Below are 15,178 nucleotides of genomic sequence, written 5' to 3'. Positions count from 1 at the left end.
AAAAGCGATTTTACTTGCAAAAATGGCAACGTTATCTGTGTAATACCTTAAAATGCTTATCAATATTTGACTTCGATATAAATAATACCTATCTTGGTGGAGTGTAGGAAAATACTGTACACTTAGTCTTTGCAAGTAATGCCATTAAAATTTTGAGAGTAAAGGGAATAATTATTCTACAGACCACCAACAATAGATCTTTTAAATATAGACACAGTATTTGAACATATGCATATACACATATATTGTATTCTACAGCATCAGATCTGATGCCTGAGTCATGAAATACTCCAGGGAGTATTATAAATATACATATATGTATTATGAACAGGAAAATACACAAACACACACTCTGACTAGAATTATAGATGTATGTATACATACATACATGTATTATATATATGGATGTAAAATTAACTTGGACTGTGTTGGCAGAGACAAAACTGAACCGAAGTCAAAATCTGTTGAGAAAAATTCTAGCAGGAAAGAGAGCATAAGTTCTTTATGTTAATAGTTTTAGTTTCACCTCACTTCCGATAAAAATAAACCACTCTATACTTAGCAGATCCCCTCCTTATGCAAGGCCATCAGCTCTGCTGCTCACATGGAGCTAAACCTTCTCTAGGCAGCCCTAAAATAGAGACTTTTAAAATGCTGCAGCCATGGGCTACAGCATTCAACCGGAGGCACCTCCAAACGCATTTCAGATCAGAAAAAAAAGGTGAAAGCAGCGCTCCTCATTGCAATGGTAGAGGACACGAAGTGGAGCAAAATGTGAGCTTGTGGAAACCTGGCAAACGTTCACTTCGTCTCACCACAAAATTCACTATAGGTCTTCTATTCTGCAAACCCACCCCCCTCTCTCTCTCTTCACCACCACAGCAGTGGATTACAAGACACCAGTGAGGATGTGGTGTTGATTCTGGAATTGCAACGCTTCACCGTGCTTTCTCCTAGTGGATCAGATTTCATTTTATTACAGGATTATAGTGATTCCAGCATGCAGGTTTGTTTTATTTATTAGGCAATCATAAAGTTACATATTACAAAATCTAACTATATACCTAGGCATTTTAATGTCTATTTAAGCACTGTTTAGAATACAGACTTGACGAAGTGTTGGACTCCAGATTAACGACCACACTGTCAGCATTAATCATTCCTCTGGCAGCAGTTAATCCATTTAGCAAAGTTACGTATCTAGTTCCCACTCTCCTTTTTAAAGAGAAGTAGCAGTTAGCATACTAATCACTGTGGCTTGCCTTCGCAGCACATTTTACTTCCTTGGGAAAAAAAATAATACAAGGATTAGATCCAAAAATATAGTGCATCTTAAAAGCAGCATATACCCTTAGAAAGACATTTAATAAATTACTTGTACAATATATAAAATAATAGTTTTATACTGCAGCATCAAACTCTGACGCCTGAGTCATCACGTTAGGAAATCTGTGATATAAATACTGGGATCTCCTGATAACACATTTTTGCTTTTGTTTTCTGTTTTGTTTTCTCTCTCTTTTTTTTTTTCCTTTTTTTTTTCACTACCTTTTTGTTCCAGAATCAGCTTGCAAGGAGCTTTAATTGTGTTCAAGGCACCCCCAGAGAACGCAGAGAAACAAACACATTATATAGTGTAGTACTCACCTGACAAAGCATAACAAGCCTAAATGAAATGAGGTTTCCTGGCGATACAAGTATAGCAATGGCAAAGGAAAAGGAGGACTAGATACAGACTGGACAAAGCTTCAAGGACACGCACGCCCACGAGAGCGGTGCAGTGCCCAGCGGGGAGATGGGGGTCTCACCACGCCATTCCCAAGCAACGTCTGACAGGACCGATGCTGCACATATCCTCTTTGACAAAAGCAAAGAGATTCTTACTTAAGATCACGGTGACTATTGGCCAAACTCTTAAAATTCATAAATACTGCAGTCAGTTGGTTTTGGTTCGTTTTTTTCTTTCCAATGGTATTCTTGTAGTCAGTTGTTTTGACCTCATGACAAGAACGGTTGGGTATGTCAGCTGGTGTCCAGGTCTGAAACTAATTCTCCCAATGTGTTCCTTTAATGTTAGCCCAGTAACTGCTTTGAGAGCCGCGTGGTTCGGAATAGCAAAAAAAAACTTAAAACAAAATAGAAACAAAAAACCACCACCACCACCACCAAAAAAACCCCACTGAAAAACCATGATACATGTAAATATAGGAAGCAATGACACAAAATCAGCCACTTCTAATGGGAAAGAATGAAACCAAACATCCAGAAAAGCTTGCAGGGGAGGGAAAGAGAGAGAGATGAGAGCAAGGTTGAGGAAGAGACACTTATTTGAGCAGTGGTTTTAAATATCAGTTCCCAAGGTAGAGGAAATCAAGAGACCCAGCACCAGTATGAAGCCAGGTCAAACCTAAGAGCTGCAGCGCAATGGGTTGTGTGGGTGGGTTTTTTAAACCGTTGGAATGAGGTCAAGAGTACCAGTTGCACATGAGTTGTTAGTAGAGTAAATCTTCATGTCAGGAAGCAAGTTAAAACTTGGTTTTATACTCATAAAACATTCTATCTATTCATATATATAGGAGGTCACTTAAAAATAAAAAAGGCAACAGAAAAACATCTTTAAAATACTGTGTCAGTTGACCCTTCCCTCCCACCCGCCCCCAGCCCCCCCAAGTAGCTATGACTCTATAATGTGATTCACATTTAGTTTTAAATTCTAGCTTTCACCATGGTCTCATAGAAACAAAACTTCTCTGCGAAGCACAGAACTGCTTTGCAACGTCAACGAATTCAAAGGAAAATCAAATCCCCCCCCTCGCCAAAGAGCTTCTCAGTCAGTTATCTGCAAAAGATGGCTGGGAGGGGGCTCAGATATTTTTAGGTTAAGCTCTTTTAAAAAGAAAGGACAACTCCTCCCCCTTTTTCAACCGTGTGAACTAGGAGTTTATGGCATTTGTATATTTTTGAACATTTAAAGGTAAGGATTTTGTACAGTAATGATTAATACTTAAACATAAATATTCTCCTACATTATATACTAGTTTTTCTTTGTACATGCGGGGAAAAAACGTATTTTCAACAAACATGGCACATGCTATATGCATTTCCTCCTCGGTAGCTTGGCTACAATAGTTTGGGTGAAGAGGATAAAAGCAAGACTTTGTGGCGAGTGGGTGACGGTCCGTGAGCACAGTCTGAAGATGGAAGAAGTGGAGAGAGGGAGCTGATTCCTCCTCCAGGGTCAAGATGCTTATCTACTGAGTGCCTCAAAAAAACACCAGCGCACACCTCTAGTGTAAACGTTAGCACAGAAGACCACATTATCGCTTAGTGCTTCTGAGAAGCTGCTTCCCCACACTTTTTTTTTTAAACAGGTGTGAACAGCTGGTCATTTTTTTTCAGCGAGAACAAACAATATCAGCCAGTAAAGCACATGACAGTTGTCATCGATAAAGCCACGCAACCTGGCACACGTAGGGCAAAGAACCACAAAATAAAAACTCAGTACACTTAGAATAATAATAATAATTATTAAAAAAGCATTAGGAGGATGTTTTTCTGTCTACACTGTACATACAGATGTTATGCTTGGAAAGCTGCTGTCTCACACAGTCATAACATGAGTCAACATTGCTTAAGATACAAATCCAATACAGTTACAACTAAGCCAATTCACTGAGTAGTCTCCTTCGAGACAGTGCTCTTTTAGCTGCGGTTTGTGCTGAGAGGATCCTGGAACACAAGAATTTGATGGGTAAGCGACCGAATCAGGTGTTGGCAGATGTATGTTTTGCTCTTAGAGGATACAGTGCTAACTTGACTTCTGTAAGGAAACCAAAGTCAACAGCTAGGGGTCTAATCCTGCAACTCCGCCTACCCAGGCAGGATCACTGACTTCACCAGACCCACCTCTGCAACTCGGGTCTGGTGAGGAAAACAGATAACGTCTGAGGACAGCTGAGGTGAGGCTCTGGGGACTAGCCGGAGCAGCAGTTGCTTCCATGAGTAAAGGATGCAGAGCGGGGCTGGAGAAAAAGCCCCCCCAAGTGTATTGATGTGATCTCCATTTGCTTTACTTCGTGGAACGTATGATGAACTGATCCAGTTGTCAAATACTTTTTTCTCTAAAGAGTGAAATATACTTTCCCCTATAAGAATCCAAAAGCATCATTAACAGCACTTAAACTTGGTTTGTGAAACAGAAAGAAGTCTGAATATAAAAATAATTCAAGCAGATTCTCTTTACAAATTGTATAGTGAATTCAGTATTTGGCAAGACCGTTTTTACTACATAATGAGCTCCTGAGTGTTTGTCTATTAGCTAAAACTTTTCTATTTTCTTTAAGCCATAAAGCAAAGAAAACCATATACTCAAGTTATACTGAAGTCACGACTTCATTTATGAAAAGAGGTTTGACCAGAAACTCAGTGCAAGTGGCAAAGTTGACCATTACTGTACAGTATCTGCAAGAAAATAAAATAACTCCACATTGCTCAAGTGGCACGAAATGGCTGTGCCAAAAAAATTGTCTATAATAAAATCTCAAATAAGTTTCCAACATTAAAATCTTATAAATAAGTACAAATCGAATGATATTGCTGAACTGCGAACCAAGAAAAAAAAAATTATCGTGTAACAAGTTACCAAACTAGTTCTAGCATCGAAGACAAAAAGGAATGTTGGAACTTGTTTATACAATAGAAATGAAAGCTTCCAGTTTGTAGGATGAGAAAAATTGAGGCATGCAGGGACTTTTGCATATGGATATATATATTTTATATATATTATATATAATATGTACAGTTTAGCTATAAAACTTTGATGTGTAAAGAAGCTGTCTTCAATGAAAAATTGAACATTCAGAGGAAATTCCTGAGTTAGGGTTTTGTGACATGGGCCACTGAGAAAAAAGCTGCGGTTGGGTCCTCAGAGGTGTTATGTCCATCCCTGTTAAGATTGAAATCAACATACAAAAACAGACAGTGTTGCCACTGCTTCGTTCCCTGCCTGAGCAAGGGATAGCACCATTGTGAAGAGAACTCCTGCTTGTAGAGAGGAGGGAATACTTAAAAACAGTATTGCTGCTAAGACCACTGTAGTGTGCACCAAATACGTTCTTCTAGACAACAAATGAACACTGCCACTGGCTGACTGAAGAACACCTGACCAGGTGTAACGTTAAGGTTACAAGTCACTAGGTGTAATCTTTCCTAGGTTGTTCATCTGTTGTACATTTATCAGTCATTTCCTGACAGAAGTCTACCGTGACCGTTTGGCTGCTCTGCTCTGGTGGAAGCTCTCTCTCGGTATAAGTACCTGTGTCGGCTCCATCCAACCCCGCGCCGGCCGAACAATTTTCCGAGATGTTGTTGGGCAGCCAGGGTGCTCCCAATTGTGCTGAGCCTTGCTCCGAGCAGCACTGCATGCTTTCCCCGATGCACTGGGAGGTCACCAGGCTCTGCTCCACGCCAGCTGGGGAGGGGCTGATGGTGGTGGCTGGCTGTAGATCCAAAGGTCTGAGAACAGGGCAGTATCGGTGGAGAGCTTGTATCTGTTCCGGGCTCTGCATGTCTCTACACACTTCTTGGGAAAGACACGAGAAGTTGTCTAACAATTCTCCCATGCTTGCTTTCAGTTGGTTCCTTTCTGAGAGCAATTTCTCTTTCTCACACACCTGAAAAAGAAAGAAGGCATCTTAGGTTGAGGAAGGGCCATCCACCGGCTACACGTTCCGGGCACATATGCAGCGGTACCCGAGAAGAACACCAACAAGTCACAGTTATTTTTATATGGGCAGAGGAAAGGTCACGAAGACATCAGATATTTGACCACCACGAGGTCTGCGTGGACTGCAGTTTGGGAAACATCTGGAGGAAAACATTTGAGTTGGAAGAGGATAGAGTCACAAGTTATTCCCAAGAGACTGTTAGTTCTCTTTATAGACTAAGGCTGCTTGATGGATGATACAAAAAAGCTCCGAAAGAAACATTTTGATGGAGAAAAGCCATTACCCATCTGAACAGCAAGAAAACAGGGTTTAGTTCCTGAAGTGAGGATATGTTGCAGAAGTTCAGTTCACCCTCTAACTGCTGGGTTGGTCAGTCAGGGTGGGTGCACCTGCTTGCCAAGTGAACCCCTGTCACCACCGAGAGGTGTGTTACTCAGAGGAGAGGATCTGAGTGCGCGCTCTGTGGCCTGCACCATGACTCATTTTCTCATGCCCTGGTGCTTAATGGTTTGGGTTTGACCTAATCAAGATATTTTTATGAAGATGTATGTGAAAACCCTGAAGATTGGTGGGCTTCTTAACACTCAGTAAAACAAGCTCAATGTCATTTCCCCTTTGTTCCGCTCAGGCTCTGCCTCTTGTGCTCCCAAATGTCCTCCCCTACCAACGTCTAGCTTGAGCGTTTTCAGAGTTTCACTGTGTCAGCGGGTTGCTCTAGGAGGGGGTCAGGTGAGAGGCAGGACAGTACCAGTGAGGAGGAAGAGCAAGGGAGACTGGTGGGACTTTTTCAATCAGGATTCAAAAACCAGGAAAAGGAGCTCAGGTTGTTCTGTATCCAGCAAAGCACTGGTAAGGTCCCCAGCCCTAGCTAGCGCAGGGTGCTGTGTGACGTGCTGCGGTGGGAGTCATCTCCAGCTTAGACCTCAGGTGGCCCTCAAGCCTCCCGAGGGGTGAGCGCTGCCCTCCCCGTGCTCAGGAGGCAGACTGGGGGCTTAGGCACATTTTCATTTTCTGTCCCAGGAAGGTGGGCATACAGCTTGAGGGAGCAGATGAGATTTTGTGGAGTATCAGAGCTATTTCCAGAGCTGAGCTGGCCCCAAAGGCAGCGCAGCCATGTGCCTCACCTAGTAACACTGCTAAACCCAAGCTGCCTCAGCATCTGAGGTGTGAAAACTCCACAACTCAGATAATCCAGCTATGGATAGTTGTTGACAGCTGATAGTATTGCCCTGGGTCCAAAGCCTGCACTGGAAGCATACAGCTGTGTGAATGAGAAAGAGAGCAGTGCACACGAAAAGAACTAACTGCTAAAATATTGATAAATCTATCAAGAAAGCATAAAAATAATAAAAAAATACACAGATGCTCAAGTACATCTTGAGATAATGAATTATGGAAGAGAATATGCTGTGAGTTTGCAGGGAAAAAAGGGAATGTGAGTGGGTAGATGGATGAGTGAGGGAAAGCAGGCAAAAAAAAATTACCTATCACGCTGAGAGGATGCGACCATTTCACTCACTGTCTGTTGTGAAACCAAGAAGATGGGTGACTTAGAGGAATCAAGTACAAGGGGGGAAAGGGGTCTTTCATAAAAAAGACCCAGCTGAGTGAAAAAGTCTTAAACCCTAGTACCATTACATAATTCAGGAGACTGGAAATTACTGGTCACTAAGTGGACAGAAGATGACAAAGGAATTTCTAGTGATCATGTATTGTGTGAAGTCAACTGGAGTTTCACTGCTCATTCTCCTAAGAGTAAACGTAAGATCTTGAAGCAGACTACCTGCTTGGACAGCATGCGTATGGGGGAAGGGCAGGAGTGCTTGAGAAGCAAAATTAAAGTTGCATGAGTTTAATTTTGCAGCTTTATATTCTTGCACACCTTGTGACTGTTTTTACGAATGCCACTTTTCAGAACGATGCACCAGATCCCACAGAATCATAGAACCACAGAATCGTTTAGGCTGGAAAAGACCTTTAAGCTCACCATCTCCAACCATTAACCTAGCACTGCCAAGCCCACCACTAAACCATGTCCCTAAGCACCACATCTACACGTCTTTTAAATACCTCCAGGGATGGTGACTCCACCACTTCCCTGGGCAACCTGTTCCGATGCTTGATGACCCTTTTGGTGAAGAAATTTTTCCCATTACCCAGTCTAAACCTCCCCTGGCGCAACTTGAGGCCATTTCCTCAAGTCCTTTCACTTGTTACTTGGGAGAAGAGACCAACATCCACCTCACTACAACCTCCTTTCAGGTAGTTGTAGAGAGCGATGAGGTCTCCCCTCAGCCTCCTTTTCTCCAGATGAAACAGCCCCAGTTCCCTCAGCCGCTCCTCACAGGACTTGTGCTCCAGGCCCCTCACCAGCTTGGTTGCCCTTCTCTGGACACGCTCCAGCACCTCCGTGTCTTTCCTGTAGTGAGGGGCCCAAAACTGAACACGGGACTTGAGGTGCGGCCTCACCAGTGCCCAGTACAGGGGGACAATTACTTCCTTGCTCCTGCTGGCCACACTGTTTCTGATACAGGCCAGGATGCCGTTGGCCTTCTTGGCCACCTGGGCACACTGCTGGCTCATATCCAACCGGCTGTCGACCAGCACCCCCAGGTCCTTTTCTGCTGGGCAGCTTTCCAGCCCCTCTTCCCCAAGCCTGTAGCACTGCATGGGGTTGTTGTGACCCAAGTGCAGGACCCAGCACTTGGCCTTGTTGAACCTCATACACTTGGCCTTGGCCCATCGATCCAGCCTGTCCAGATCCCTCTGTAGAGCCTTCCTACCCTCGAGCACATCGACACTCCCACCCAGCTGGGTGTCTTCTACAAAGTTACTGAGGGTGCACTCAATCCCCTCATCCAGATCATTGATAAAGGTATTAAACAGAACTGGCCCCAATACTGAGCCTTTGGGAACACCACTTGTGACCAGCCACCAGCTGGATTTAACTCCATTCACCACAACTCTTTGGGCTCGGTCATCCAGCCAGTTATTTACGCAGTGAAGAGTACACCCATCCAAGCCATGAGCAGCCAGTTTCTCTGGGAGAATGCTGTGGCGAATGGTGTCAAAGGCCTTACTAAAGTCTAGGTAGACAACATCCACAGCCTTTCCCTCACCCACTAAGCAGGTCACCTTGTCATAGAAGATCAGGTTAGTCAAGCAGGACCTGCCTTTCAGGGCCTGATCACCCGGTTATCCTGTATGTGCCGTGTGATGGTGCTCAAGATGATCTGCTCCATAGCCTTCCCCAGCACTGAGGTCAGACTGACAGGCCTGTAGTTCCCCAGATTCTCCTTCTGGCCCTTCTTGTAGATGGGCATCACATGTGCTAACTTCCAGTCAACTGGGACCTCCCTGGTTAGCCAGGACTGTTGATAAATGATGGAAAGTGGCTTGGTGAGCACTTCTGCCAGCTCCCTCAGAACCCCTGGGTGGATCCCATCGGGCCCCATAGACTTGTGTGTGTCTATGTGGTGTAGCAGGTTGCTAAGCATTTCCCCTTGGATTAAAAGGGCTTCATTCTGCTCCCCTTCCCTGTCTTCCAGCTCAGGGGGCTGGGTACCCGGAGAAAAACTGGTCTTACTATTAAAGACAGACTGAGGCAAAGAAGGCATTAAGTACCTCAGCCTTTTCCTCATCCTTTGTCACTGTGTTTCCCGCTGCATCCAATAAAGGATGGAGATTCTCCTTAGCCCTCCTTTTGTTGCTAATGTATTTATAGAAACATTTTTATTGTCTTTTATGGGAGTAGCCAGATTAAGTTCTAGTTGGGCTTTGGCCCTTCTAATTTTCTCCCTGCATAACCTCACAACATCCTTGTAGTCCTCCTGAGTTGCCTGTCCCTTCTTCCAAAGGTCATAAACTTTCCTTTTTTCCCTGAGTTCCAGGCAAAGCTCTCTGTTCAGCCAGGCCGGTCTTCTTCCCTGCCGGCTCATCTTTCGGCACATGGAGATGGCCTGCTCCTGCACCTTTAAGGTTTCCTTCTTGAAGAATGTCCAGCCTTCCTGGACTCCTTTGCCCTTCAGGACTGCCTCCCAAGGCACTCTGTCAACCAGGTCCCTGAACAGGCCAAAGTCTGCCCTCTGGAAGTCCAAGGTGGCAGTTCTGCTGACCCCCCTCCTTACTTGTCCAAGAATCAAAAGCTCTTATAATTTTGTGATTGCTATGCCCAAGACAGCCTCCAACCATCACATCACCCACAAGTCCTTCTCTGTTCACAAACAACAGGTCCATTGGGCCACCTTCCCTAGTTGGCTCACTTACTACATATCGCTACATACTCAAGTCCAGCTTGCTAAATAGAAACTTCAACATTTCTTTTGAAGAATCCCACACCTCAAAGGGTTTTTGATCCCTGAAATTCAGCAGGGATCAGGCTCACAAGGTCACTCATATGCCTTTCATTCATTTCCCTGAAATCTGTATGTGTGCTGGGGAGAGAAGGGGACTTAAAGATTTATTTTGCCTATACACAGTTGATTATGTTAGACAGTAACGGTAATGTCACAGGATTGCATAAAGCCAATAAACCCAAATTAATTTTCAAGTGAAGGCTACAGGTATCAAGCTGAACCCCCCCTTGCTGCTGGTCCAGCCCTTAGAGTGCTGCCCCTGGTGCTCTGCTGTGGAGAATGAGACACGTACTCCTCCCCATCATCAGCTCAGTGCAGAGGGATGGGCATGTGCAGCAAAGACTGGACTTGCTTCTCCTGACAACCTGGATGAGGAGCTGCTCTTTCACCCTGCAGAACCTCTGACTCACCCTGCACGCACTGTGAATTATGCTTGGTGCTGGAAGCAGTTGCTCACTATTTTGTTTATCTTTGATGTTTTGTTTGTTTTGCATCAGTGGAGCACTACTCTGAACAATGTGTTGATTTTAATTTCTTTTTTTTTCCCCCAGGGCTTCAGCAGCATGGCATCTGAAGGCTTTGCAAGCCTTGATGATTTAAGCCTCCCAACCAGCTTGTGGGGTCAGTGTCACCTCCCTGTTACAGACGGGAAGCAGACAGGCACAGGCAGTAAGTGAGTAACCCAAAGTCATGCAGCTTCCTGCCATTTGTGAGGTGACGGTAACTCAGCTTCTTCCAACAGATCCCTGCGTCTTTCACACTACGTTCGCTACAGCTTGTGCAGAGAATGAAGCACAGTGAAGCCTACACTAAAGGCCACTCTCTACACGCAACCTGTTATGACAAGAACAAGAAGTACCCCGCTCCCCAGACCCACCAAGCTCAAGCTACAGCTGAGCATGTTTTAAATGTGCACATAGACATTTAAATCAAAGACTGCAAATAACCTTTAAGGGAAGCTAGGTACACAGAGATCTCAGTAATGAAATCAACTTCAGCTCCTTTTGTTTTATCTATGTGAATAAATTAGTTTATCACTCCAAACCCTGGATATTCAAAGGCTGGGTTTAATGCTGGACTCCTAAACCTATGCTGCATAACACAATTAAACTGTCCAGTCCTGCATGTTGCACACCCACACTTCTCATAACAGCTGAACTGGTACTATTCCATTATTTTTGACATCTCAGAAAGCTTTTAAGACTTTTAAACAGATGAGGAGGTGTTAACCCATTTTGAAGTTCCAGTGTTGCATTTCTCCCACTGAGTGACACCCTGTAGACATGTCTTACTCCACGACCCTTGTCTCAAGCTTTTTTTTGTTGTGTATCAGCTTGCTTCCTCAATAGGCAAGGGATGGCAGGGGAAGAGGAGCACAGCCCTCAGACCACAGGGGCACTGTCACAAAGGATGGGAGCTTTTTCAGATAAGGTCCCTATAGCTAAGATGTCTACATCTGACATGGCTCTCCAGGTAATCTTGTTTAGCAATGGAGAGGAACAGGCACTTCTGTGCTGTATGTAACCTCCTCTGCTGCAGGATGAGACAACTAAGACTTGACAGGTATCTATTTCTCTTCACTGACTATAAAGGAAACCAGGATAACTAGCTCCAGTGCAGATGTCTATATTGTAGACATCTATGTTTAGCCACCAAACCATACCTGAGGTGTCCATACCATGACTGGAAGAGAGAGGCATTTCCTGAGCAGCCGTTTAGCCTCACTCCAGTCACCTCACTCCCTTAGATTAAAATGTGGAAGCACTGCCCACTGACACCGTGGCACACAGGAGACCTGACCCCAGATGTGCCCTGGCCAGTGAGCAGGGCATGCTTTGCTCTTCTCTCCACAGCAGACTACTGCCAGAGACACACGTCAGGGAGGGTTGGGGCAAACCAACAGTTGCCACCTGAACCCAGTGCATGGGATGTGAAGGCCAGTGCACTGGGGAGGAGGAACAGGCTTTTTGTGTCAGATGGTCCTTGAATCATGGGGGGGGTTCACTCCATGGCACAGTAAGAGCGTTAGAGGGAAGAAGACAGCAGGAGCAAGGAGGAACATACCCTTGCCATCTCACCGACCTACACCAAGGGATGCCCACTTGCCTGGATATTCACACTCCTGGCTTTTCAATTCCCTTGTTATTTCTGCCATTTGCTCAGTGAATGAAAGAGCTGAAAAAAAGGTATAGTGAGCTGAAACGTCCTGAAAACACTGAGCTGCCTTCTAGCACACCAGAAAGGAAGAAAATCTCTATGTAGAGATGAAGCTGGCCCTGCCACACCACTGTCTGGACCAGACAGCCTCTGAAGGTCTCTTGATACCTATCTCTTTTGTGCCCTCCATGAAACCCTGACCAACAGATTGTTATGGTAGTTAAGCATGGAAATGGCGCTCAGATCAGGATATGCCTTTGTGGATGCACTGTCAGTACTGGGGGTAAGTTAAACTGCAAGAAGGGAGCTACGATACAGGCTTCCCTCCTCTTTCAACTCACTCAGCAATCTGCTCTTGAGATATCAAAATAAAGAGATATCTAGGCCTCATTCCACTGGAATTTTGTGTTTTCCATATATATATAATACGCACACACATAATAATATATATTTGTATATTGAATTTTCATACTAGTGGCTCCACTTACTTACATACGAACTGACTGAACCCACTAAACTCTGGACAGGAATTGCTGTTGGTGCCCTGCAAGCTGCAGCGTGAGGGCAAGCAGGGCAGCAGCGAGAGCACAGAACTCACCAACTTGCGGATTTCACATTCTAGGTTCTGAATACAGTCCAGTTTCCTCTTGCGGCAGCGCTGAGCTGCAATTCGGTTCTTGCTGCGCCGGCGGACGTCATGGATGAACTCGAGCTGCTCTGAGGTTAGCTTGTGCATCTTTATCATCATCTGGAAATCATTCCTTGGAAGATCTGTGATTTGATCAACAGGAAAAGGAAGTTTCACCTAAAACAAACAAATACAAGACAAGAGCAGAGAGTCATATTTTGCTTGCTGAATGCAAGCTGAGCAACAGTGAGCTGAAGGACAATTACCTATGCTGCCACTCCCTAAATAAACAACACACCAAGTTTTGCATTGAGTAAGTTTTTAACACTCCCTTGTGGCACATTGTGGAGGTCCAGCTAGTAAGGATCAGATTTTAATTGTATTGAAATCAGCAATATAGGTGAATCCCAGGTAAAAAAATTTACCTTTCTAAAAAGCTCTAGTAACAGATCTCCTTGCATTAAAAGAAGGCTCCGTCCACTAAGAGACATGACCTTTTGGAAACAGTGAAGTACCTCACTGCTATTAATTTCAAACTAGTTTCAAGGAATGGGCTATTACTGCAGCAGGAAACCTGTTTCTGCATGGCCTGTAGGACTAAAAGTTTGATTAGGTGTGAGGTTAAAAATACAACCTGACACCTCAATTAGGAAAGGTCATCTAATCAGCATTTCAACTAAGCAGTACACCATATAAGAAGAAAGGGTCAGAGGAATGTGATGCCACTTATCCTACCCTGCTAAAATATACGCATTTTGAAATAAACCAGTATTTGCTGACATTCTAATATTTTTGTAGATTGAAGAGCACCCAAGTTGAGTTTCTTGGAAAAAAACCCAAATGGTCTAAAACCTCAGTTACTTGCAGTAAAACATTTTCCCTTCGGGCCATGAACTGCCATCCAATTTTGACCGTAGACCATGTGACAGTAGCTCCAGGTTCTGACTTCCGGAATTCCAACCATCTCTCCAACTCCTACTGATTATGCATTTAAGCAAAGCAAAACATGAAGCTCCTGATGGCTTGGAGCAATGAACACACACTGTCTCAAAACCTGGAGAATGGCGGATGTGCTCAAAGACTTCTGTTAGACTATTTTCCCCAAACCTATCAGCTTGCTCAAATCAAGTGAGAACCTCTCCCTACAAACCTTGCTTCACTTGTAGCTGGAGACTGATAACATGATTATCAAAAAATTAATGCTCCTTGGTGGACTGCTGTGTTTGGTGGTCAAATAAGAATCAGTTGACAACGCTGAAGGATATGACAACTGAGTAACTTGATTGACCCCCTTTCTTTTTTTGAGTCATACCCATACTGCCCAAAAGATGGCAGTAAATATTTACATTTCTGTCCCTATTTGGTACAATCCAACCTCTTGTACAAGACTGTTCTGCAAGGAGGCTACCAAAGAAGATATGACTTAAGTTTCTCCAGCCAAGCAAAAGATAGAGATTGAAAAGGTTCTTTTGATATTTAAAACACAGTTATCGTCTTCAAACAGTGCACTTTAATTATCTGGAGATAAAGAAAATAACAGAACAGATTAGAAATAAATTATTTTCATTGGAGAGCTGGGTTTGTTTATGCAGGACAGTTTGCTGAGAACACATGTACACAAACACACAGGGTGGCCTCTGGCATTGACAGTCACAGATCCTCACCGGGCACCCAGACCTCCCGATAACCAGCTCCTCGCCTTGTTCATGAGCTTGCGTTTTCTTGTGCTCTTCTGTCATTGCTCTGCACATCTCCAAGCCTGGGCCACATGAAATTCAGTGCAAACACCGACCGCATCGTTTCAGAAGGTTTCATGCCCTGAACATTGCCCCTCTGCCCCATGTGTCCAGGCACCACTTCGTAACACACTACTTGACAGGTCAATTTAAACCAGCAAGAAACACCAAACACTGACCCAATCCCCCCAGATTGCTGCTTGTACACACAAAGGCTGACCTTAGGCATGGTGATGTGGACTACCTTGTTTACAGAGTGCTAACTAATGACATGAAACCTGTTTGATTTCCCCTCTCTAGCCTTTGGACAGTCAACATAAACTCTGTGTCACCTGCTTTTCTCTCAAGCTTCAATCAGGGTCTGAAAATGAAAACAGCCTGTGCTTTCCTCTGAAAGACACCACAGTTTCACTGCAAAAACAGCCCTTTCACATTCCCAGTTTTTCCTTATTTTCTTAAGTTCAAAGCGGAAAGCAGTGTTAACTTTATTTCTCCCTCCCTCTCCCTTTCAAAACATATTTACTTGCAAGGAGGAGATGTGCTTGCAGCTGGAATAGGAATGAAAGGGAAGCAACT

General features: G+C 44.1%; 1 protein-coding gene across 2 annotated transcripts in view; it reads right to left on the bottom strand.

The window, feature by feature from the left end:
* Positions 1-2,666: 2,666 nt before the first annotated feature.
* Positions 2,667-15,178, bottom strand: part of BACH2 (BTB domain and CNC homolog 2) — a 193,329-nt gene continuing 180,817 nt past the window's right edge. For both annotated transcript variants that reach the window (XM_052781506.1, XM_052781505.1), the window contains exons 7-8: positions 12,837-13,043; positions 2,667-5,672 (exon numbers count right to left, since the gene is read on the bottom strand). In XM_052781506.1, coding sequence (XP_052637466.1) covers positions 5,193-5,672; positions 12,837-13,043 — 687 coding nt within the window. In that variant the 3' untranslated portion in view covers positions 2,667-5,192. The remainder of the gene's footprint in view (positions 5,673-12,836; positions 13,044-15,178) is intronic.

The sequence above is a fragment of the Harpia harpyja genome, chromosome 3, assembly GCF_026419915.1.
Source record: "Harpia harpyja isolate bHarHar1 chromosome 3, bHarHar1 primary haplotype, whole genome shotgun sequence".
Taxonomy (NCBI): Eukaryota; Metazoa; Chordata; class Aves; order Accipitriformes; family Accipitridae; genus Harpia; species Harpia harpyja.
Note: the sequence above shows the minus strand (reverse complement) of the source record. Positions and strands in the feature narration are given on the sequence as shown.